General features: G+C 39.3%; 1 protein-coding gene across 3 annotated transcripts in view; it reads right to left on the reverse strand.

Annotated features, from left to right (window-relative positions):
• Positions 1-321: 321 nt before the first annotated feature.
• Positions 322-23634, reverse strand: part of LOC149690712 (teneurin-m-like) — a 143772-nt gene continuing 120459 nt past the window's right edge. For 2 of the 3 annotated variants that reach the window (XM_089870325.1, XM_089870323.1), the window contains 14 exons: positions 23288-23497; positions 22962-23147; positions 22677-22823; positions 20003-20210; positions 17640-17666; positions 15894-16013; positions 15522-15810; positions 15141-15408; positions 13459-14085; positions 9717-9874; positions 8109-9434; positions 6617-6919; positions 3058-4657; positions 322-2785 (listed from right to left, as the gene is read on the reverse strand). In XM_089870325.1, the coding sequence (XP_089726451.1) occupies positions 1923-2785; positions 3058-4657; positions 6617-6919; positions 8109-9434; positions 9717-9874; positions 13459-14085; positions 15141-15408; positions 15522-15810; positions 15894-16013; positions 17640-17666; positions 20003-20210; positions 22677-22823; positions 22962-23147; positions 23288-23497 (6332 nt within the window). In that variant the 3' untranslated portion in view covers positions 322-1922. The remainder of the gene's footprint in view (positions 2786-3057; positions 4658-6616; positions 6920-8108; positions 9435-9716; positions 9875-13458; positions 14086-15140; positions 15409-15521; positions 15811-15893; positions 16014-17639; positions 17667-20002; positions 20211-22676; positions 22824-22961; positions 23148-23287; positions 23498-23634) is intronic. The other variant, XM_089870324.1, reaches the window with a different exon arrangement.

Raw genomic sequence — 23634 nt, forward strand, 5'->3', positions numbered from 1 at the left:
ATTGAAATGACCTACCTGAATTTTTCTCTTTTGAAGTTCTTGAAGTCCATATTGTTCTGAAATTTATGGGAAATGGAATTGGACCGACTTGATTTATACCGAAAACCTCGTGAAACTATCGGCTATCGTATGTTCCTCAATTTCAGTGTAATTTATTTAATCTAGAATGGGGAAGAATATATGGCAAAAATCAGAAACGAAATAAATTGAAATTAAACTATTTAAAACATAATTAATCACAATAAAAAAAATTCCCATCTGTAAATTAAGTCCCTTTGAAACCAAAACGAAGTAAAATATTAGTAAATATTGAAAAATTAGTTATTTCCTTAAAAAAACACACTGACGTATTTTATTTGATGGTTTTTGGTTTGTTTAGTTGTTTGTTTGTTTGTTGGCTAAATAAGCCTATTTACAAGCATCTTGTATACAAGTCGCGGTACAAAACACGAGGGGAAAAAATGCCGTTTCTGAAGTATTATTTTTGTGTTTTTCCATGAAATTGTTTGAAATCAATTTTGTCATGTTTTTCAAAACCAATCTCTCTCAACATTTTTCTTTTGACCTTTCGAACCCCCTCATTCTATATCATTATAGTTCATAGTTCAAGTATATACCTACCAGCTCGAAATTTGTTTTTTTATATAATTTATACACTTTGCAATTAAATCTAATCACGATTAAATAATTAAATTTTGTCAGGGGGGGGGGGATAAAAATTATATCTCGTATTTCCTTAAAAACAATTGCACTTCCAAGCTCGTCTTTTCCAAACCCTAATTATCTTAATTAATTAATTATTTAAATTAAAGTTTAAATCATGTTTTTGATTTGGATTCCTTCCTGACTTTCCCATCTATCCGGTATTAAATTTTTTTAATTTATTTTTACGGTGTTAAGATTAATACCGAGTAATTAACATTATTAGCATTAATTACATCAGCGTGGAAGAATTTGTATAACCCCATTAAATTAATTAATAAACACGAGTTATTACTTACACATCTAGCGGTCGTTAATATACTTACCTAATTAATATTAGGTAATTTATAAATATTTACGAGTTTAGTTTAAAAAAAAGAAAGATTTAATTGTTACTAGGATTCATTTAGTTGCCCCTGAAATTAACCGAAAATAATAATTAAGAGTTTTTACGTTTGATCCGGAAAAAGTTGAAAACACTTTCAAAGATTTTTTTTTTTTAGTTTCTCTTTGGGAAGGTTGAGGGGGATTATAGAGTTGTCTTGTATGTTTGTTAGTACGTTATATTTGTTTTCGTTTGGCTATTTACACGGGAATTAGTTTTTTATCCATTGAATAGGAATTATATAGAAGAATTTCTTATATATATATACTTTTACTTTGTTTATATATTTATATATATATATAATTATATTTCAACGTTCAGTCAGCGCGCGAAAAATGTGTTTACTGCACTACGAAGCGTCCATTACTATAATTAAATGTCAGAAGCGTAATTTACTTCAATTGATAGTCTTTACTTTCCGAAAGAGGGAAAAATAAAACTAAATCCTAAATTCACCTTCGCCAATTTTTTTAAAAAATAATTATTAAATATGTGCGCGAACCGTATTTTTTCTTTATTAGTATATTCTCCTTAATTACCAATTACAGTTGGTAATTTAATTATTTTACAATTAGCGGGGGAAGAAGAAATTATGGCAAATAATTAACCGAGACACCCGCAAAAGTCGATCCCGTTTCAAAGGTTATTGTTTTCACTTTTTTAATTAGTCATCCATTGAAGTTCGGCGTGTGTTTGGTTAGTTAGTTTTTGTTTAATTATTTAGTTATTAATTGTAGTTTAAGGAATATAATCGTGGTTTGTTCAGTTAATATTCTTCTTGTAGGAGTTGGTCGTACGTTTGATTGTTATTCAAACTCGATTCGATCGCCGCGTATCACCTGTGTTTTTCGCTGGTTTTATGGAAAACTATATTCGAGGGGTCATCGGCTAATTCGGGCAAGTATTTAACATCGTGGTAATAATCGCCTCGGTATCCGGGCACCGAATTGGCCGATAGGATATGTTCCTTTTCTTTCTCGGTCCAATCTCGCGAGCCCTGATGATTGGCTTGCACCAGCTCGCGTTCCAAGGCCCAGCGAAGGCCGACCGCGTGCTTTTTCGCGTGACGTAGCAGGCGTTGGCGTTCGCGGGGTAACGTCGTTCCGTATCTGATATTCAAAATGGCGTGGTAAGCGTGAACGCGAATATCGACGTGATGGCTGCCGCGTTCCTCGTCCGTTTTGCTCTCGTGGACCGTCGTATTGATCATGTTGCCGAGTCGCTGTAATTGGTTCAAATCGTCGCCGACCCGCCAAGTGTTCTCCTTGACGAAGTAAAACACGTCTTGACCGTGCATGATCAAATGGAGGTCCAGCAAATAAGAGTTGTTGAAGACCGAAGTGACGGCGTCGCGTCTGATCGGGTCGACATCGCCGACGGTTCGGACCACGGCTCGCCCCTCTATCAGACTGACCACGATGCCCTTGCCGAAGGGAACGCTCAACGTGGAGATTTTAGGAACCACCGTATCGTAGAGTTGGTCCTTTTTCACCTTCGACCCTTCTACGATGGATAATTTCGCGAAGTTTTCGATTTTTTTGCGTACGGAACAAGCGAAACCGCTGACTAGCGGTATGCTCGGCATGTCCAGATATAAGGGTGAAGGGTCAACCGAGTACGGACTGTGGAAGAGATCGGGAGCCGCTAATTGCAGGCTGTGAACGTCGATGCCGTACGCCTTCGTCCAACCATCCATTTCTGAATTCAATGGCGGGTTAAATGACGCAAAGAAAAAGTGTCCTTCGGGTTACTTTGAGCGAGTAACACACACTCGTGTACATAATAACGATATTGCGAAAACTACCATGCCAATAAGCAACCCATAAACATGCAAATGTACTTCTAAGACTAAGCAAGCCTTGGGTGCAACTACTTCACATACAACAGCAAAGATCGTTGCTCAAAATTTGCTACTTAACAAGTGCGAGTAACAAAGGTGAGGAAAAGTGAAATTCTTTGGAAGTACTAACCCAATTTATTGCGATGAGTGACGACCTTATTAATCGGATCATTCTTATTGAACCTGTAGAGATGTAGTCCTCTGGGATCATTCAAATTGCGCAGAACATCGTCCCAACCCGGGGACATCCACTGTCCTACCATAGGATCGTAGACTCTTTCGCCAAAATGTATTAGACCGGAGAACGGATCCAAAATTCCGCCTTGAAAATCGACGGGTAGGTAGAAATGGGGGTTACTGTCGAACATGACGTGACCGTACGGACCCCTGTGAAATTCTTTCACCACTTCGCCGAATTTATCGAATACCACGACGGGAGTCCCGATGCAATCGCAAGCCACGTAAAAGCTCTCTTTGTTCAACATGACCAGAACGGGGTAATCGGAATCGTCGTACAGCAGGATTAAGAAGCGCCCGTCCGCGTTATTGTAGACGTGTGTCAGTAAGTGAGGTTTCAAAGGATTGGCGTAAAAGAATTGCGTCAAATTTCCAAAGTTGTCTTTACGAACGGCCAAACGTCCTCGCGCGTCGTAAGCGTATTCTACATTGAAGCGTCCATTCTTGGAGGCTCGAATCAATTGTCCTTTGACGTTGTAAAAGAACCTTTCTTCTCCCCGTTGAATGACGTATCCGCGTCCATCGACCAAGTAGGGAGTTTCGCCGAAACTGACAATCCGATCGCCGGCGTCGTAAAGGATATCGATTCTTTTGGCTTGGTACTGCATCGTAATCATATTCCCGTTCTGATCGTAGTTAAATTTCCATTTCTCCTTGCCCGTCGTATCAATCAACTGTCCGTCTTCGTCGTACGAGTAATTCTGTTGTCGTATCTTGCTGGTGCCTAAACTTCGAACGAACATCTTCGTTTGCGTGACGTAGTTGCGATTATCGTACTGCAAGTCCATCCGGTAGACTTCCTTGTCCGAGATAATGAGCGACAACTGACGAAAACGGTGATGAGAATCGGTTTGACGCGCGAATGACGCCGTCCCGTCGCTGATGACCGAATCGTTCGTGGCCCGCTCGAAAACCCGAAAATTCCCGAACTGCGTTAATTTCCCCGACACCGGACTGTATCCGAATTCGACGCTTTTCAGTTGCAACGCTTCCAAACGCGTCGCTAAACTACGCAATCTCGCGCCTTTATCGTAACTGTAAACGAACGTCAAGTTGGACAATTGGAACTTCCCGGAGTACTTGACGCGACTGTGCGTCAATAAGGCGTTGGCGTAACCGTATTCCGAGATGACTTCGACACGATCGTCCGACCATAACTCGCTTTCGACGAAACCGGCGATGGTGTAATTTCTCTCGACTTTTCCACCCCCAAAAACGATGGACTTAAGTAACGTTTGATTCACGTATCGATACAAAACGCGTCCCAAGTCACCGGGGAAGATTTTTAAAATAGGAAACTTCATATCATTGAAAAGGACAACGTAAGGAGCGCCATTACCGGGCGGCGTGTAAAAGAATTTATGGAAACCGATAGAGATATGCCCGAGGAAGGTATGACGCGTTCCTTTGGGGGTCGCGATTTGTTTTAAACCGCCGTTATCGTCGAAATGGAACGTGTAAGCGCGTCCACTCGGTAGAATCACCTTTGACGGCTTTGGTTAGGGTTAAAGGTCATTGACAGAAAGGGTAATTGGATAAGAGACGGAAAATATTTAAAAAAGAGTTGAACTATATTCCTTTAATCCTTCAATTAGGGACCATTCACAAATTACGTCCGAAAGTACAAACGCGCGATGAAGTGTACCGACATTTTTGACGTAATTTAGGGACAGCCCCTAATTAATTGGAACCGCAAAGAAATAATAAGTCGAAGGGGGTTCAATAAATCAATGTCTTTCGCGTTAGAAGAAAAAATACCTAAATTGGTAAAACCGTCAAGTAGGAAAAATAAAAAAAAAATCCAAAAAAAAAAGTGTCCCCAAACTTATTAAAACGGGACCCCTGTCGAGTTTCTTTGAGCTCCATTGACATTTAATCGTTTTCTAAGACCTCGCAATGGGGCACCAGCCCCACCACCAACCCTTCAAAGGAGAACTTTTCCCTCTCCTCCCCTTCCACCCACCCGGGGGTACTAAGCCCCTCAAAGTAGCCAAGCCGCCACTACTCAAAAGCTGTCTAGAGGAAAAACTTCAATGGATCTTTCTTCTTTTGCCAATAGTTTTAACGCTGGAAAGGGGATGCTTTATTAAGTCCTGGGAACTCCTGGACTCTTGCCAAACGGCATAATCGATGAAAATGAGTTGGACGTGATTGGCAGTCCCCCCTCCCCCAACTCAACCCTCCCCCCCCTTTAACCTGGCAAACCCTAAGAGGTAAATCATAGTAAGATGAAGTTAGTTAGTTTGTCGTAGGAAAGTCTTTGATTTATTCTAACCTCAATTTATTACTTTAAAAAATCTGTATATTATGATTTTTGGGCTAGGTAACAACCCCTAAAAGGTACCTGAAATGGTCAGGGACCGATGACGTCTCTTACCAATCAACAAAACTTGACCCTTATTGAAAAACAAAACCCCAACCTAATTGAGTTACGATTATTTTGCTGGGAGAGTCAAGTCGAGAGACTGTTCGCTTTCTGACGTAAAGATTTGACCCTTTGGTCTCTAGTTCCTCCCCCAAAAACCTTAATATTCCTCTCTCACCCCTTTAAGCTCTTTTTCCATCCAAACACCCATAGTTCCTTGCAAAGAAGCCGAGCTATAGGCGCCTCTAAGAAAACTGATTATTATACTCCAGCTCCAAAGACGTAAGACGTAGCGAATAACGGTAACCTTTTCTCTTAAAACATAAACTCTATCCATAGATTCGCATCGACTGAGCTGCAAGGAGCTATTGATTTTTGCAAGAAATTCCTACGCCTAATACCGTTCACTGTTAACCTCACTTTCCCTAAGCTAATGATACATCGCGAGTCCTTTAACAATAGTGACAGGTGACGCGGGGTTTCCCGGGGTTTATTTACCCCTTTTCAAGCCAGGGGTTGGAGGTTTCTTAAGCCAGCCAGGGTGCATGCCCTATTTATTGAGAATTATCCCAAGAACCCTTGAAGATTGGTGGGGAAAGTTGCTTTCCTTTTTTTACTTTATTTTTCGACTTAAAATTATTGAAGCGTGTTGTAAATCTGAACGTGTAAGAGATTTACGAGGTTGAATTTTTGAACGCCTTCTTTTAAAAGTTTTAAGGGTTAAGGAGCAGTGGGGGGAAGATACCCCCTTAGATGAATGATACTTTATAGGGGGCATTCTATCAAAAATTGATGGTTTAAAGATTCAACGACTTTCCATTGAGTTATTGCGTTAATCTTTCAACTTTTACCTTGACCTTTTAAAAGGTTTAATTCCCCTAAAATATGCTGGCTATTCCCAGAGTTTTGGAACAATTTCTAAACCCCCATGACCTTTTGACCTGAGGTCATGTAGTATATTGGAAAATGTATCCCAACTTTATAACTATTAAACATCAAACGAGATTCTACTTAAAACTTTCATAATAGGTTTAACTTTAACCCGATTTAAAATGATTGACCCCTTAACCTTTTTAATTGAACTCACCATGGCTCTTCCTTCGTAAGTTAACTTGACAACGTGATTATCGGTGTACTTGAGGTCAGATAAGTGTCCGAGGCGGTCGTAGCCGTAGGTTTCGGTCAAAGTGCCGTGTTGCCAGCCCGATAGACGTCCTTGACGGTCGTACATGACGTTTAGCGGGACTCGAGTGTCAGTAGGTAACCACTGAATTGGTCGAGAAAAACTGTCGTATTGCACCACCAAGCAAGGCCGTCTTGAACTGTTATAAAGGATTTCACGTCCAGCTACCCAGTCGTATTCTACTGTAAGGAATTGGGTGCCATTCACCTGAAATTAAATTAAATAAAGTGATTTTAAATTAATTTTACTGATTATCAACGTTTTGTTTAAAAGTTTGTGATATATATCTTAATTCAAACTTGTATCTTCACAAATTTAAAATTAAATTGTACCATTGAAAATTGTTTTAAAAATAACGGCCATTTTCAATTTCTTTCCGGTCCCCCTAACTGACCATCAACTACGGGCATGACCTAATTTCTTCCGTAGCTATTATCTTGAATCTCCGTACGTACACCCACCATTCTGACCCGAGGGCCGAGTCAACCTCGCGTTAAGCCTAACCCTAACGGGACTTCACAAATAATACTTGCCGAAAAGACACACTTACAGGAAATATTTCACCCAAAAATCATTTGAAGCCTTGGTTCCTCGATGTTGGCACAGTTTTGGTCACAAAATTAATCCATTTCGGCCTGATATTAATTACTTTAATCCGACTTAAAAAATTAACTATAATTCATCGGCATAACCGATTATCTCGCGTCAATCATTATCATACTGAAAAATGGCTGTCTGAAGTTTCAAGAAGAAGGGGGGGGCGATAGAGAAGGGGAGGGAAGAAATATGAAGTTGCGTATTTTGAATTCGCGGCGCGGAGGTGCCGTAAGTCCGGATGGAGATAAACGTATTTTGGCGGGCTTTTTAGTAAGCATTATCCGCGTGGGTCTGTGCTTTTAAAAACAACCAAATAGACCGGACGAAAAACAAGATTAATATTAATTGATGTAGGAGAGTACAGGGATATGAATTTGAACCGGAGTGTACGCCAAACTCTACAGCAGCTTATAATATCGGGGAACCAACCGAGGCTTAGCCGCTTCACGCTTGGCCTCGAAGCATGCCCGAAGCTCCCGAGAGGAGTCACGTTGCGACTTGCGAGCCGGCGACTGCCGCAGTGCGCAGACTCGCAGCGTGTCAGAGTGCTAGCGAATCAAAACGCTGCACGTGACCTCACAGTCTCTTTAAATTATTTGAAAAAATGGCGCTAAACTGAATGGGTTATTTGGTTTATGTTAAAAATGATAATATAAATAATTAATGACAAATTATTTTGTTCGTTACTATTTTCGTATTTTGTACGTGTAGGCCTAGTACTACTTATTTAAAATGGTGGTTAATAATAGTGTCCCCTCTTTTTAAAAACATAAGCAAAGTAACAACATTTCAAACTTACAGAAAGGACTCTTTCGACGGCAGAAGTAGCTTTATCTTCTTTCCCTTTTTCTCTCCTATTATATTTAACATCATAATGCCAATCCAAAATACTGGTTGGTTCCATGCCATAGTACAAGACTTGTTTGACAGGTACGGCAAACATGCCCGCCTGTACCGGAAGTACCTCCCTCAAAACGCTATGCGGAGCTGTCTCCCAAACACCACCGACTTTCCAAGGAGTTTCCACTTCGATGGTACCATCCTGATGTACCGTCGTTTGTAAAAACATGCCATTTTGTTCGGAGATAACCGTGGTTCCTTTGACGGTAACGACTAGCTGTTTCGGACCACCGTCTTCGGTGTAAGAAACCGAAGCCCCCGATGGACTCAGGTCAAAGGTTAAAGAGGTAGCCACTCCGCTAGGTTTGACCACTTCGGTTAATCGTCCATTATCATCGTATAAGTAGAAAAAGGACCTTCCTTCGCTGTCCGTTCGACTGGTCAGTAAACCGTTAGCGTCGTAGTAAAAATTGGTCTCCAAGTTTGTCGGGTCGACAAAGAGTTCGAGGAAAGCTTGCTTAGTGACTTGAACCCGACATTTCTGTCCTCTGGCGGTTTCTATCGTGTGTAGGCTGTTGCCAGAGTCCCTGAGGAAGGAAACTTTGTTGCCGGACGCGTCGGTGACCGCGCTTAACTTTCCGAAACTGGTATTGACATTGTACAAGAACGTGTACATAGTTTTACCGGTTAAGATGCTTCGAGTGGCGATATGTTGACCGTATTTATTGAAGACGAAAATCTCGTGGTTGTCCGGGTAGGCGATACGGAACTCAACTTGTTGTTCATCGGGTTGAGGTAAGAAGGGTACCGCGGAGAGTACACGTAAGCTTCCCTGGTCCGCGAAATGCACCACACCGTCGCTGGTAACCGTCAAAGAAGTGATCGAATACAACCGAGTGTCCATAGCCAGGGAAACTTTGTCATTCGAAGGACAAGTACAATTAGTCCAAGCGCAATCGCAAGCCGTTTCGCTTCCGGCGAAATGCAGCAGTTCCCGATCCGGTGACATTGTTCGTATACGATGAACCTGGTTCGAATGGACTTCGGCGATGTACATAAGTCCAGTTGGTCCAAACGCGAAACTTATCAACGAACCCAAAGTAGTTTCTTCGGTCATACGCGATTTTTGATTCTTTTGGTTTTGATTTTTACAGTAGACCGGTTGACCAGCCATTACCATGACGCGTTTATCTTTGGTGACCTTCAATACCATATGGTCGTCGATGAAATAAAGTAACCCGTCTAACGGATTGATGGCCAAATCGGTGGGCCAACGTAGCTTAACCTGTTGATAAAATTGTAATTAAGTGTTACATAAGAGTTATTAAATTTAATAAAACGCGTGAAAATCTAATCATAATTAAAATTAAGTGATGTAGATTATTATTCCCTCAATCCCATTAAGTCTAGACACTGCGACAGTTCCCGCCTTTTTAAGTCAACTCCACAAAGAGGAGGGGGGTCCGTCCCATTGGGCCACTTTGATAATAAAATCACCGTCGCCGCGATAAAGTTGGTTGGATGGGGCCCCATCAAAAGTACGACATGCTAAGGGGGCCCATCTTACCTCGTCGAGTTTAAGAGTTCCGGTACAGGGAATGGGTCTCCATTGGCGCTTATGATGATGGTCGCCTATCAACGTGTGAATAATACCACGGTTATCCACCATACGAATATTGGTGCCGTCCGCGAAGTACAGCGTGTTATCAACGGCTACCGCCATACCTAAGTACAAAAACAAGTACAAGAAAAAGAGTAGACATTACGGCATTACCCATTTGATTGAGGCAGTCCATCATGAATGCATTTAAATTCCCCAAGGAATATTTTTGACACAAGGGAAAGATGAACTAGTTCGATTAATATAAAGTTGCGATCTCAGTTATTATTCCTTATAGATTAAAATACATTCATGGATGGCACTGTCTACAGTAATCTCTTCTTTGGAAATAAACACAAATAAAAGCATGAGAGGGTCGTTAAGGAAAAGGGATCATTTATTGGCGGAAGCCCTGAGAGATTCCCAAGTATGGTACCGGGTATTCCCCCCCCCACCCCCAACCCAAGAATCTAACGGGGACCAATGAATTTCTCGAGCTGCAAACCATCAGATGTCCTTGGAGGCTGGACCATCGTAAAAACACCCGTCCCAAAGAGGTATCAGTACCCAAACCAAAAAACATCCTACAAGTCACTAATCCGGGATCATCCTGAACTGACACCGTTGTTAGGATTGCTTCAAAGATTCATGGATGGCAACCATTGGATTTAATATCAACGTATGTTTTGGTTATCCTTATTGCAGTCGAGAGTATAGCAATTGGCAATTGTGGCAGGCAGGCAGAAGCTCCGGAACGTTTTATTGTCCGAGCACTTAAGCAGCTCGCCTAATCTTTACAGTACTCTTTTTATTGGCGTGGAAAAGACGGTGCATGGCGGCTAGCAGTCTCCTAAGTAATTTACAAGCCCGCTCTTCCTAATTAGGTGATTAATTATTTAGCGAACCCGTTTCATTTCCCGTTGCCAATTAAGACCGAAATTGGAGACCTATGCCCGGACAATTTAGTGATACTTCCCAAAGTCCAATAGATTTAATAGGAAAAGGGTTATTTATTTTTACCCCATGTCTGAAAATTTATTACATTCAGGAAATTACTTTTCTTCTAGTCTACGGATATCTAATTTCGTCTATTTTTCTTAAACTTAATTAAACTCTAAAGTACTTTTTAATTTTGAATTTAAAAACTTTTTTAAACTTCAGATACCTAATTTCGTCTATTAATATTTTTCTTAAACTTGATTAAATTCTTAAGTACTTCAAAACATTTCATGGGATTAATTTTGCATTAAAAACAAACTTATGGTTTTAAGAGGAGACTACCAAACCGCTCAAATACTAGACCTATATAGCCTAATATCGAACATCAATTTAAAAACCATTTTGGGTAACCTATAAATTCCCTAAACATGTAAAAGAAATTCCAAGTTTGGGTTATAACACGCAAGAGTAACTTTGAAAGATTGGTAAAAACGGTTTCAAGATGGGAGGAAAAACATCTCGCAGCTTCTTACAATCCCTTGCCGCCAAGGAAAAGATGAGGAGTAGGTATTTTTTCCCATTCCATAAACCGAACGAATTCAAAACCGAAATTAAATTATACCGGGCCCCAAGACTCGACTGAAGGAGTCTCAAAATTCCAAAGACATATCGCTACCCATCTATCTATTTCAAAAGAATTGAAAAGAAATAAAAAATAAGGCTTATTTATTCCAGGTTAGCTTGTATTTCTAATATATTTTTCACTAGCTCCCCTTCATCCCTTTTCTCCTACTTGTATTTTGATTTTATGATAACGTGAATTGATATAATTTATTCATGAATAAGCTATAAATATCGAAGTATGGTATCCATATCTTTTCTCGGTTCCAACTGGTTTTCAATATTCAGGGGATAAATGAGTAAATTCTTAATAGTACTGAAAAATCGTTTCAGAAAGGAATGTGGGATGAATGTACGTGTACAAGGGCCAAGGTTGTGAGAAAATGAAATATAAAAAAAATACGATCTCAGAAAACATCCAATCTTCGGTTGGTGGTGAATAAATTCAATTTTGAATTGAAAATCATTTTCGAAACGTGATCGGTGACTCACATTTTGACCCTTTGGATGTTTAGAACGAGGGGAGAGTCACTATCCATTCCTAGATTGGAAATACCTTTAGGATTGGGTGTTTTGGATGAATTGGTTTCATTTTCCCCAACTGATTTCGTTCAAGTTATTAGATGCAATAAAGTTATTTAGAGGGTATAAGAAAAATAAGGCATCGAATCACACTCTTCCCCATAGCTTCGCAGACGTTAAATCAAACTAAACGAACGCATTGTCAAAGAAAAGAGATTTGAAAGGAAATCGGAGAGAACCATTTTCAGAAGAAGAAAAATAAGGGAAAAATATCGCGTCTAACCCTATCTACGGATATGGTATTTTTCCGGTTTCGCGTTATATCCGTTAATAAAGGAGTATTTGGAAAAGGGAGATAAGGGGGAAGCCTCCATACTTAACAGCCTTCCACCGTATTACCTCAATGGTACGCGAACAATTTTATAAGTTGAAGAAGCTGGTCTAAAATATCTATAGAAAATATTTTCCGATCATTGAAACTTCTCACGGGTTTCCTTCCGTATTAGGTGACGTTTCAATCGGAAGCGTCTCTAACTTTAAAGCTATTGTTTGAGCCTTGAGATATCAAAAAGGTACGGAACCTTATAACTGAGATGAACTAAAATAGAAGCCTTCGACTAAATGTATTTCTTGACCGTTTTGATATCTACGTGCCCACTGACAAGCGAAACTGTCTCGTTGTATAGCAGTCGCGTTCATTTCTCAATGGACTTTAATACTCCGAAAGGCGTACCAGACCAAAACTGATAATCTAGCAATAACCCTTTAGAGTGTACACCGTCAAACGAAATGAAATAAGGTTGGCAGCACCTAACGTTATCTTTTCCATAGAGCTTAGTGCCTCGAAAGGTAGGGATCCGCCATCAGTCTATTACTATAAGGTCGGTTCGGACAAGGTAAGGTGGTTCAATCTCTCTTCATCGACGGGGATATCTGGCCCGCAACACCTGTCCCGAATTGGCTTTGCAAGATTTCAACGTAACCTGTCAGTATCTCTAAGAGGAGGATCGACTCGGTAAGCCTCGCTTCGAAAGCGAGCGAGCACTAAGAACATTTCGGAAGAGATCTTTTCGTCTTCGCGATGCCAAAAACGAAGAAAGAGAGAAATCCTCCGTTTGAAGGACCTCCAGGCCTATAAAGGAAGCTGTATAGGCCAACCCCGAAAGGAAACGGTCAAAATAAATCCCTTCCAATTCGTTCCCATTTTCAGAAAATAGGCCTAGGTATTCTCCTGCCATGAATTTATATCAATTTTATCACGATTGTTGAATTGGATGACTGACCCATCGTTTCTATTCCTTCTAGGCTACGAATGATGGAAGATTCCTTGGGGAAATGAATAAATTCGGGGAGCGTGATACCACCATATCAATCGATAGTTGATTGGTCAGACTCTCCCTTCCATTTCTGTAGATAGCTGCAATCCTCTTTCTTTAAATCGTTTCTTGCCAACCCACCGGGGCACTCGAGTCAATCATATCTGGTTGGTATAACTCGGGTAGAAAACACCATTTCTCAAATGGAATTAGGTAGACACGAAAATCTATTTTCGGCTATTGTTAGATATATCCTGACCAGCGCGCGATAAAGGACAAAACGAACTACGATAAAAATAAAGTTCTACTACCTTTGGGGTAGGACAGTCGGGCTTCGAGCGCTGGTTTTCCATCTCCGCAGTTCTCTCTGTCTCGGGGCAAGCATCTCTCTCCACTGCCGACGACGACGTCAAAATTGGAGTCGGGATCCTCCACCTTGTCCAGAGAGTGAACGCGCAAGATCTGGTGTCTTTCCGGATCCGAAATATACAAATGTCCGTCCGTCGGACTCAAAGTCACGTGGTATTGGTACGAGACTTCCGTCGTTTTCATACGAAACACCGTGTAGACTTGACCGCTCGGGGTCACGCGTCGAACCAAGTTGAAGTCGCCGACGTACACGCTACCGTCCGGTCCGCTGGTCAAGGCGACGGGCGCCAATAACTTATTGTCCCGGGCTAGTCCGTTGCATTCGGGGCACAATAAAGGTCGTTGAAGACCGGTTCCCATAAGAACTTTGATGACTCGCGGTTGTTGTTTAAAGTAAATGGTAGTGCCATCCCCTTTCTGCAAAACACCTTCGTGGAAATTGTATCGATGATGGATGTCCAGGTTCCAGGAACCCAATTCGGATATGTCCATGTGGTAACCCCGGATAGTGACGTCTTGACTAGTCCATAAGATACTGGGACAATTACTGTATTCGAATCCCACAAAAACTGAAACGGTAAAACGGATAATACTCTTTCAAGGTCGTGTTGTTACTTTCCTAGCCCGTAACTGAAACAACTATCAACTTGGAACAATTCGCCTTTTTTTTATTCCCTTTCGTAGTAGAATGCTAGCTAAATGTCAGCTTAGAAAGGGTTAGATATACCATAGAGATATGGAAGGCAATGCAATAGGCTATTAGAGTAACTATGGTAACAGCGGGAAGCCATTTGGGTGCGGGCCCATTTCGAGTGTATCGAAAAACGTTGCTCCTAACGCGCTAGTAACATTCCTAATAGATACAATACTCTATAGGTAATTTCATAGAAAGAAAGAACCATCTAACCGCGCATTTACATCGAAATTTCGCATCATTCTAAGACTGCAAAATACTATAATCCATCCCACTTAAAAGCTACATCGCGTACAATCCCGGAGTTTTTCTTTACACTTGGAAACAAACGCGAAAATATATTGAAGAATCGAATTGAGACGGACTGCCATATATTCCCGCACCTTTCTTGGGTTTTTTTAACCCCATAACCCTTGGGGAACAGAGCGGGGGATCTTCCCCATATTCCGTTCATCTTGAACCCAGTTAATGGTACAGAAAGGGTAAAATAGGTCTTCTTAAAGCAAGCCTTAGTAACGTTAAACCTTATTCACGGACCAAATTTGAACCAAATAGGATACTTTAGCAGAAGTTTGGTACGAGGATAAAAAACTAAGTTTTTACCGAACCCTAAGCCTCGGTCCACGCGGTGTCTAGCCAAGGGTTGTAGCCCCCAAACACTATCGGTAATTGTAGTCGAGTCATTACTCGAGACAAAACGAGGGGCAATCCTTTAGGAAGGGGGAGGTACCCACCAGGGAAATGTCGGTGTACCATCCCACCACCATGGTCCTCTCTTTACACAGATGGAACTAAATGGAATACCATCATTTCTATGGCTCGCTCGTTTTCTTACAAGTTTCTAACACAACTTTCTTCGGAACAAGGCTTAAGATAAAACTGTTTTCCTCTACGATCACAAGGACTAAAGACGAAATATTAGCATCTTACCTCTGGCCACGGTTAATCCGTAGACCTTCTGTTTGTAAATGTTCCTTTTGTTCCAAGGATAGGTGAACTTGATTTCAGGATCTGCTTCGAATGTTTTCTGAAATAGGATTCCTTCGACGATTATCTTCAAATGAACCAAACGTAACGTTTCGGGAACCTCAGACGGAGTTAATTGCAAATGGATGGTCGATAAATAACCCTGCGCGTGAGTGCTATGGTAGACCAAGTGCAAATCGGAACCCAAAATTGGCAAACTCTCTTGTAAAACCTATTGTTGGAAATTAATAGGAAAATAAGATATCGTATATTTAATAATAGATTCTGAGAGATCGCCTACATTTTCTCTACCTAATTAAAACATGATGTTTATAAAGTACTTACTTGAGTTTCGGTTAAAACGGCGCTATTTTCAGTACATCCACCGTGGGAACCTGATCTCCATGTTTGATAAACAATGGGTTTCATAACGTCGTAATCGTGATCAACGCATGGTTCGTGGAAACCGAAAGCCAATGAATTTGGTTCTTCGGACGCCGTGGCGGACATGGGAACGGGTTCCATGACAATGATGTCGTTCCACGGAACCATAACCGTTCTTTTGATTGGATGAAACGGGTTTCTTTGAAATTGAAGCGTCACCGCACTGCCGCCGTTGACTAGAATGTCAAACCTGAGGATAGAGAAGAGGAGATCGAAAAAGATAAATGATAAAGTTTGAAATCAAAGTGGACGCTCTTGGACGGGTGCACCTACCATCCGTCACTCCTGGTCAGTGTAAAGCCAAACTGCGGGTCCGTCGCTACGCTGACTCGTATACCAATGAGTCCGTTACCATCTCGGCCAATGACTTGACCCCGAATGACCGATACCCGACTGGAAAATCATGCCGAAGAATTGGGTTAGGGTTCAATGGATTCTTCTCAAGTTTTTTTTTTCATTTCAATTTTGTTACGGAGACTAAACTATTCTAGTTTTCTAACCCTGAATTATTAACTAATCTTTCAAAAATAAAATCTGTAATTCTCGAAGTAGTTCTAAGAATGATAAATATTTAATTCTATTTGCGATTTAACTAATTAAAATAATTTTTAAATAATCTAAATTAAGAATCTTGAGAATTTAACGTAAATTTTTATAAAAAAATAAATATGAAATCTCTCGTTTATTGTATTTAAATTGCAGTCTTAAAATGCATCTAATTCCAGCGTTTCTTTCAGGGGAAAATTGTACCTTTCAAAGCTACAATTAACCCCATCCCCATTTAAATTAAAAATAATATAAATTAATTATAATTAAAAATGAAATAGAAATAGGTTAGGATAGACGGGAAGTTAGTGGAAATTAAAAGTTAAATAAAACGAATAATTCCCTTTTTTTCTTAGAATAAAAAAAACATATAATACAGAGACGTTTCTATTTTACTTAGAAATTCTCTGAAGCGATAATGTGCAATTAAAAATAAATAAATAATTAACGGTGATTTATAATTAACCACACACGAAGCGTAATTAGTTCGTCTCTCCCATATGGAAACAAAAAAAAACATAAAATATATAAAAAAAAATTATTTAAAATAATATTTCTAACTAATAAACAAAAGATATATCCATGTTTTGGGAGAGAGACTAAAGAATACATAATATATATAAATATATATATATAAAAGCTGATAATGTGTAATATTTTTGGGTAACACAAAGTCCACACGGAGCGCAAACAGGCATGTACACAGATACAAATTATTCATGTAGAAATTTATGGATTTCTATATTTGTCATGTTTTTGTTTTCTCTTTGTTTTTGTCACGAATATAAAATAGAAATAAATGGACACAAGAGGTGAAGAAAAATAAGCCATTTGAAACTAAAGCTACTAATTCATATATTAATCAATACCAAAGGGGTCAAAAGGTCGCGATAAAAACCGATTGTCCAATTTGGTACGATTTAGAAACGCGTTAACTGACGTAGGAAAATTAATCAAATTCATTTTCGGTAAACTAAACCTAGGTATATAATCCAACACAAATGCGTTATGTTCAGACTACGTAATATTTGCTGAAAAAACATTAATTTTTTTTTTCAACTCAAGGGGTTTTTCAGTAAAAATTGCGGTATGAACAGGCCTCGTGAACAAATACATATTAAAACAAGTAAACACGGCCAAGAAATCTACATAAATTCACACATCCTACGTCAGTTAAACGCACTACACCTCGTAATAATGATCCAAACTAAATTTTTTCTAATTAAACAAAAACGAAATAATTAATCTAAAACGAATAAAATAATGACTATAACTACTACTAATTACTAATTACTAAAGAGGCCTACACGTAACTGGACCAAGCAAGCAAAATGAAAAGAATTTCAAAGAGAAATAAAGAAATATGTCCACAATATATACGATTATTGATTTTTGGGTTAGAGATATATGTTAAGGGTCATTTTTTTAGTACTTGATTGTTTGTTTATTTGTTTTCGGTGACGAGATACTCACCTCTTAACGAAGGCACTCCAAAACTGACTGCACGGCCGAGACACAATGGGCAAAGAAGCAAGGGACACCAATGTAAAAACGATCAGCTGATATATTCAATCATGTGACCCATTTTTTAGAGAATGCTCCGATAAATATTTTCAAATACAACGCGCAACAATCTCATCTATCATCATCATTCATTCCTTAAATTAATTATTGCAGTTAGATTTTTTAATGTTTCCTGACTCTGTGGACCACGCAACACCCTAAATTGCGGTAGAAAACTACAAGTACAACCACTCCTTAGAGTATTCCTACATTTTGACAATATTCGGGGTCAAGCTAAATAAATATAATTGAACATTCATGATAATATGATATCAACTCATTTTCACTTGACGTTTTAAATACTAGAGCATTCTCTTTTTGTATATAAATATATACACAAATAAACCATGTATAAAATTTTTGGACAAAGACAATTTGGACACCACAAAACGCTTTCACACACACATAGACATTTAAGACACATAAGGAAATTATTTAGAAGAACAGAGGAAATTGGGTTTTTTGGGGTGCCAAATAAATCATCAAAATTAATATATTTTAAAATAAAATATAAACGAGGTTAAAGGAAGGCACAAAGGTCAACTAATGGGGTCAAGGGGGAAAGGGGTTAGAGAAAGAGAGATGACGTATTCACACACATGTAAAAATGTTATAAGACGAAACACATTTTTATAGAAATAATAATAAAAATGTCGAGTTCTCCTACACGTGGGAAACAGCATTGTACATCCGAGACTTAAAAGTGTGGAAGACACTAATGGCACTGTAGATAAAAGTTTAATACTGTTGGAAGTAAGACGCTGCTTTTACTCTATAATTTGTTTCAACGTAAATTAGAATTTTAAATTAAAAATAAAACATAAAAATTAAAATTAAAATCTTCCGTACTTTGTTCTCGGGATATACGCTTTATTCCCGGAGAACCCAATTAAATTCACAAGAACCACTTTGCGCCGCCGAAAGGGATAGTGTATGAACAAAGAATGGGGGGGAGAGGGGTTGGATAGTTCCCTTTATTTTTTCATAGGCGGGGGGAAGGGGAAATGGCGGACGCAAAGCTTATAGAGGACATACTCCGTGTGAAGACTTCCATATAAAACATTGACACAGATAAGAGATAAAAAATTACGGAGAAGACATACATTTGGAATTTATCTCTCAGAGAGAGAGATAGAGAGAGAGAAAGAGTGAGAGAGAGAGAGATAGATTGGAAAATAAAAATATTTGGATGGATTTCAGGATAAAAGTAAAAGATTTGAATTTTTTGGAAGAAATGGAAAGGTTTTATAGATCCCTACGACACGATATGAATAAATTTTTTTTGGACGAGAGACCTCTAACGTTGATACTTAAATAACCATCTTAATGATAATTTTAAAACGTCCCAGTAATTTATCTTATTAGAAACAAGATAAACTACAAGTAGACGTTCGTACGCCCGAGTGCAAATTAACGCCTAACGCCTAAAAAACAATTGCTGACCGAAAACAAATTTAATTTACCAAGCCAAACAAAATGTAATAACGATTGAAAAAAAAAATTAAATATTATTAAAAGCATTTAAAATTTTAAATAATTAAATTAAGCAAGAGCGTCGCGCAGGCGCGATGTAGAAGGCTATCACAACGAAGTATGTCTTCCCTTTAAACATTTATTTGAAATATAATATTTTTTTTTATAAAATAATTAGACATGGAAATAGAAATGAAAGAATATATAGAGAAGAAGTAAAAAAAATATATGAATAATAGAAAAATATTTTTATCATCCCCACCAACTTGCAAGCCCTCAATTTGAATTGAATTGAATTGAATTGAACTGAATTAAATTACACCACATAATAAATAATAATAAATATATTTTTTTTTACACATAGACTATTTCGATCAAGGTCGCGTCCACCTTTGATTACCGTATTTATATTAATACTAATCAAAGGCGAACGGGATCTAGCGCGTAAATTTTTATCGAAAAAAATAAAAAAAATTAAAATAAAATTTTTAGAAAATAAAAACCCAAAATTAAATTAAAACTTTAGATATATAGAGATATTATTATAAAAATAAATATACTACCAAGTAAATAAATAAATAAATAAATAAAATGGAGGGTGTTTGCGAGAGGGTGGAGTGAAGGTCAAAAGAAAATTAATTAAATAAAAAAATATAGAAAAATTTAAACAAAAGGCAGACTTAGTGGAAGAGTTATAGTTAATTCTAAAGAGAAAGCTAAAAGAATATTGAGATGAAATTATAAAAGAATAAAAAGCTCCTACTGATAAAAAAAATGTGTCTCTTGGGAGGGTGGCCTACCTTTCGGTGTACTCGTCACGATGGGCGTAACTCTGGACACTCTCTTCCTCGATAAGGAATCTCATCTTCTGGTAAAAGGAAGCGGTCACCGCCGGAGGCTGTTTACGCAGAAGGATGTCCAGCGGGTCCGGAGAGGACAGACACATCAAACTGTCGCGACATTTGTCGTCCGAACAACATTCGCTGTCCGCGCAGTCCATTAGACCGTCTGCCAGGAACAAGTAAAGAAGAAAAGGTCATTTAGACGGGGGTGCAGAAAAACATAATCTACATGGATAAAATTAGTCTACAGCCAATAGGGGGAGAGAGAGATGGACACCCCTCAAAAATTAAACGAGGCTATCCCCTACAAGAGGTAATTAGCGAATATGATCAAAATGATGGTGCAAGATCATTAGTCGTCTTAATTGAAGATCATCGAGTATTAGTGCCATGCCCATCAATACGTCATCCAATAACCATTCATTGTTACCCACCGACCCCCATCTTAGTTGCCAGTAAAACTAAAGGCGAATCAGAGTCAGCCCGGCCCTTTAAAATAGTGCCAATATACTTTATCCCTATTATTAATTGGAATATGTAAAATGAGAAAAGGGTGATCGAGCCTAGGTCAATATTACGTAGGCAAATTGTTCATTATAGAATATGGAATACGGAGGAAGGTGGACGATACCGTATTGGGGGATACACGCTCAATAGTTTCGGTTCTATTAACCGGGTACTAAGTGAACAATTCCTAATGAGAATCCGGTGCATTTTCCTGGTCGATTTAATCTAATTTCCCGAACAAGCAAGGCCTTATTTACTCGTAGATTCAAAAACCCTTCAATATTTAATTTTACATTAAGGTTTTAACGCGTCATTACGTTATTACCGTCTGCAAATTAGTAGATTTAGTATTTTTACCTCAATGATGTCGTATAAAGAACGGAGACTACCCAATATATTGTTTGTTATTTTTATTTGGTCGCATCTCTAGTGCAATACCGATAATCTAGGACCTGTCTTTTATCATGAAGAAGGAGATAAAACAGAATTCTACTTAGAACTTGGGTGATACCAACAGTTCTTTCTTTATTTTCTACAATCTCCAGATTGCTGCTAACACCCGGAAACTAAACGGGGAATACAAGGGTCACCCCGCCTTTCGTAGTACTTCTAGAAAACTTTGACAAAGAGATGGTCTCATAGGCATGAATGCATTCATCTTTTCCATGAATATTAAGACGCAAGAATTAATTCTTCAGTTACTGCCATAAACGTGGGTCACTAAAGTCCCTTTTGCAATATTATTGTTGAATTGAAATACATTCTGTTGAGGCATTCCACCAGGCACCTTAAGGCTTAGGTGTTTTTTTTCTTTGGCCGCTTGGGGTCTCTGTAGGCGCGAGTAGATTTGTGTCTGGATTGCCCCCCGGAAGACAGATGACGTAGAATCGGTCGGCTGCCCCGGGAAGATAGCCCTCCCTCGAGATTCGTTTGGGGACACAGTCCGAAATGGTACCAAAGGCGGGTGGACAAGGCGGCAGGCAGCTAGTTATGGATGCCCGGGAACTCCCTCTGTATATACAAAGAAAATGCCGCCCCGCGCCTAAATCGTTCCATATATACCTTGCCCCGACACCCCAAACCAACTGGTCACGTTCGTACTACCTTGTCCGGTTGGCCAAGTTTTAAATTAAAACATTCAGTTTGGGAAGTTTCCGACCCCATAAGTCATAAACTACACGATAATTACCAGAAAAAGTTTTGGCAAGTTTTAGGTCCCATACATCAATAACTAAACGTGAATTATTCAAATATTACAAATAAATTAAATTTTAAAAATGTTTCGGTTCGCGCCTGGTAGCTGGCTTCACTCTGAGCATTAATGTATTGCGTGAAAAACATTTCTACAGGGGCTATGGAAAAATACATAAGGGTGAGAGCCCCGTAAGTTGGCTTTCCCGCCAGGTCTGAACAGGCCAATAAAACGGGCCTATTTTTTGTGGAACAATTCTTCAAGGAAATGATCTACGCGCAGTTCTTGCTTTATACCAAAAACGTTCAAAAAAACTAACCCCCCTACGCGAAAATAAAAGAAATGGTCCAGTCTAGAAAATGGACTCCGATGGTAAATACAAGTTGACAGTATCGTAAAAGACTGATAAACCTTTCCCCCAATCTTACAGGAAATGCCAAGAGACTTTGACTATAGTACAGCGCGTGTTCGTCTTAATGATACAATGCTATAAAGCTTTGATGATGGGGCAAAAAGCGGAGAGAAATTCTACATTTCCCCAGCTTCGCTGGTATTGTTTAAAATAGGATGAACAGAGAAATAGGAGTCAAAAGAGGAGTTATAATGGCAGGTCATTATTCTAGGAGAGTCCAGGCGACGTTACGTCCTTCAAGACATTTTTGTTGAGGTTTCTTTAAGCCTTGGTTGGTTTTTTATATTTTTGGCAGTCAGTTACGCGTTAGGCCTAGCTCGGGGGAAAAAAATAATAGGGCTACTTAGCTTTAGTTTAACCGCCCATATTAAAATAGATGATATTTTGACCTATGGTCAATTTGATTCTAAACTATATTTGACCATCTATTAGTCGCGGCGTTTCCAATGGGATCATTACCTCCAAACAGCGTGAATTTAGAGATTATATTGCATTCTACCACGAGTATTGAGTGGACTTACCAGCGTCGTTATCCATATCATCCCTGCAGTTGGTCTCTTGAGGAACGCTGCATTCTTTACCTCCCCAACCAGAATCGCAACTGCAAGCCCAAACCTCACCATCGCGTTGACAACGACCGTGATTACTACAACCATTCGGACAACCATCTATTTGTAAAAAGAAATAATGGTCATCGCGACCTTGAATTAGTAATGTCAAAGGCTCAGGAATCACGACCTTGAGGTATATAATAATCTGAAGGGTATATAATTCAATTTTATCGAAGATGCGATGAGTTATCTTACCTAGAGTACAATGTCGTCCCATCCATCCTTGAATACAGATACAAGTGCCGTTGTTACACTGTCCGTGTTCGAGACATCTCGGATCGCAAGTCCTCGAGTCGCACTTGGTTCCGGTCCATCCATTATCGCAATGACACCGACCTTCTTCGCATTGACCGTGAAGACCGCAATCAAGATTGCACTTTGCTACAAAAGAAACACAATAGAGAAAGAAAGAAAGATGAGTGAAACACAAATAAAAAAGGGTTATTTTCACTGTATCAAAAACTATATATTTCTCGGCCTTCGCGAGAGCGATAGAGAGAGAGAGGGAGACCCAGACTGACCTTTGGAGCAATCATTTCCGGTCCAGTGACGAAAGCAAACGCATTTTTCCGTTTCTAGGTCGTAAACACCGTGACCGGCGCAATCCGGGAAACAACGGCTTAGACGGTCATCCGCTTGGCTGCAATTGCTACCACGCCATCCAATCTTGCACCAGCACTGACCCTTGACGCAAACTCCGTGCCCGGAACAGTCGGGTTCAATACAGTCAGCTGGACATGAAAAGAAACAAACAGACAAAAACACCCACGTTCAAACTTCAACTAATAAACTTCGTTCGCGAATATCAAACCGACTTAATTATTCCTAACCCACGGGTCATTCCCGAGTTTGACCTTAGGTCACGAGG

Source organism: Phalangium opilio, unplaced genomic scaffold (genome assembly GCF_054372755.1).
Source record: "Phalangium opilio isolate 3A_F unplaced genomic scaffold, DU_Popi_V2 ptg000031l_1, whole genome shotgun sequence".
NCBI classification, from domain to species: domain Eukaryota; kingdom Metazoa; phylum Arthropoda; class Arachnida; order Opiliones; family Phalangiidae; genus Phalangium; species Phalangium opilio.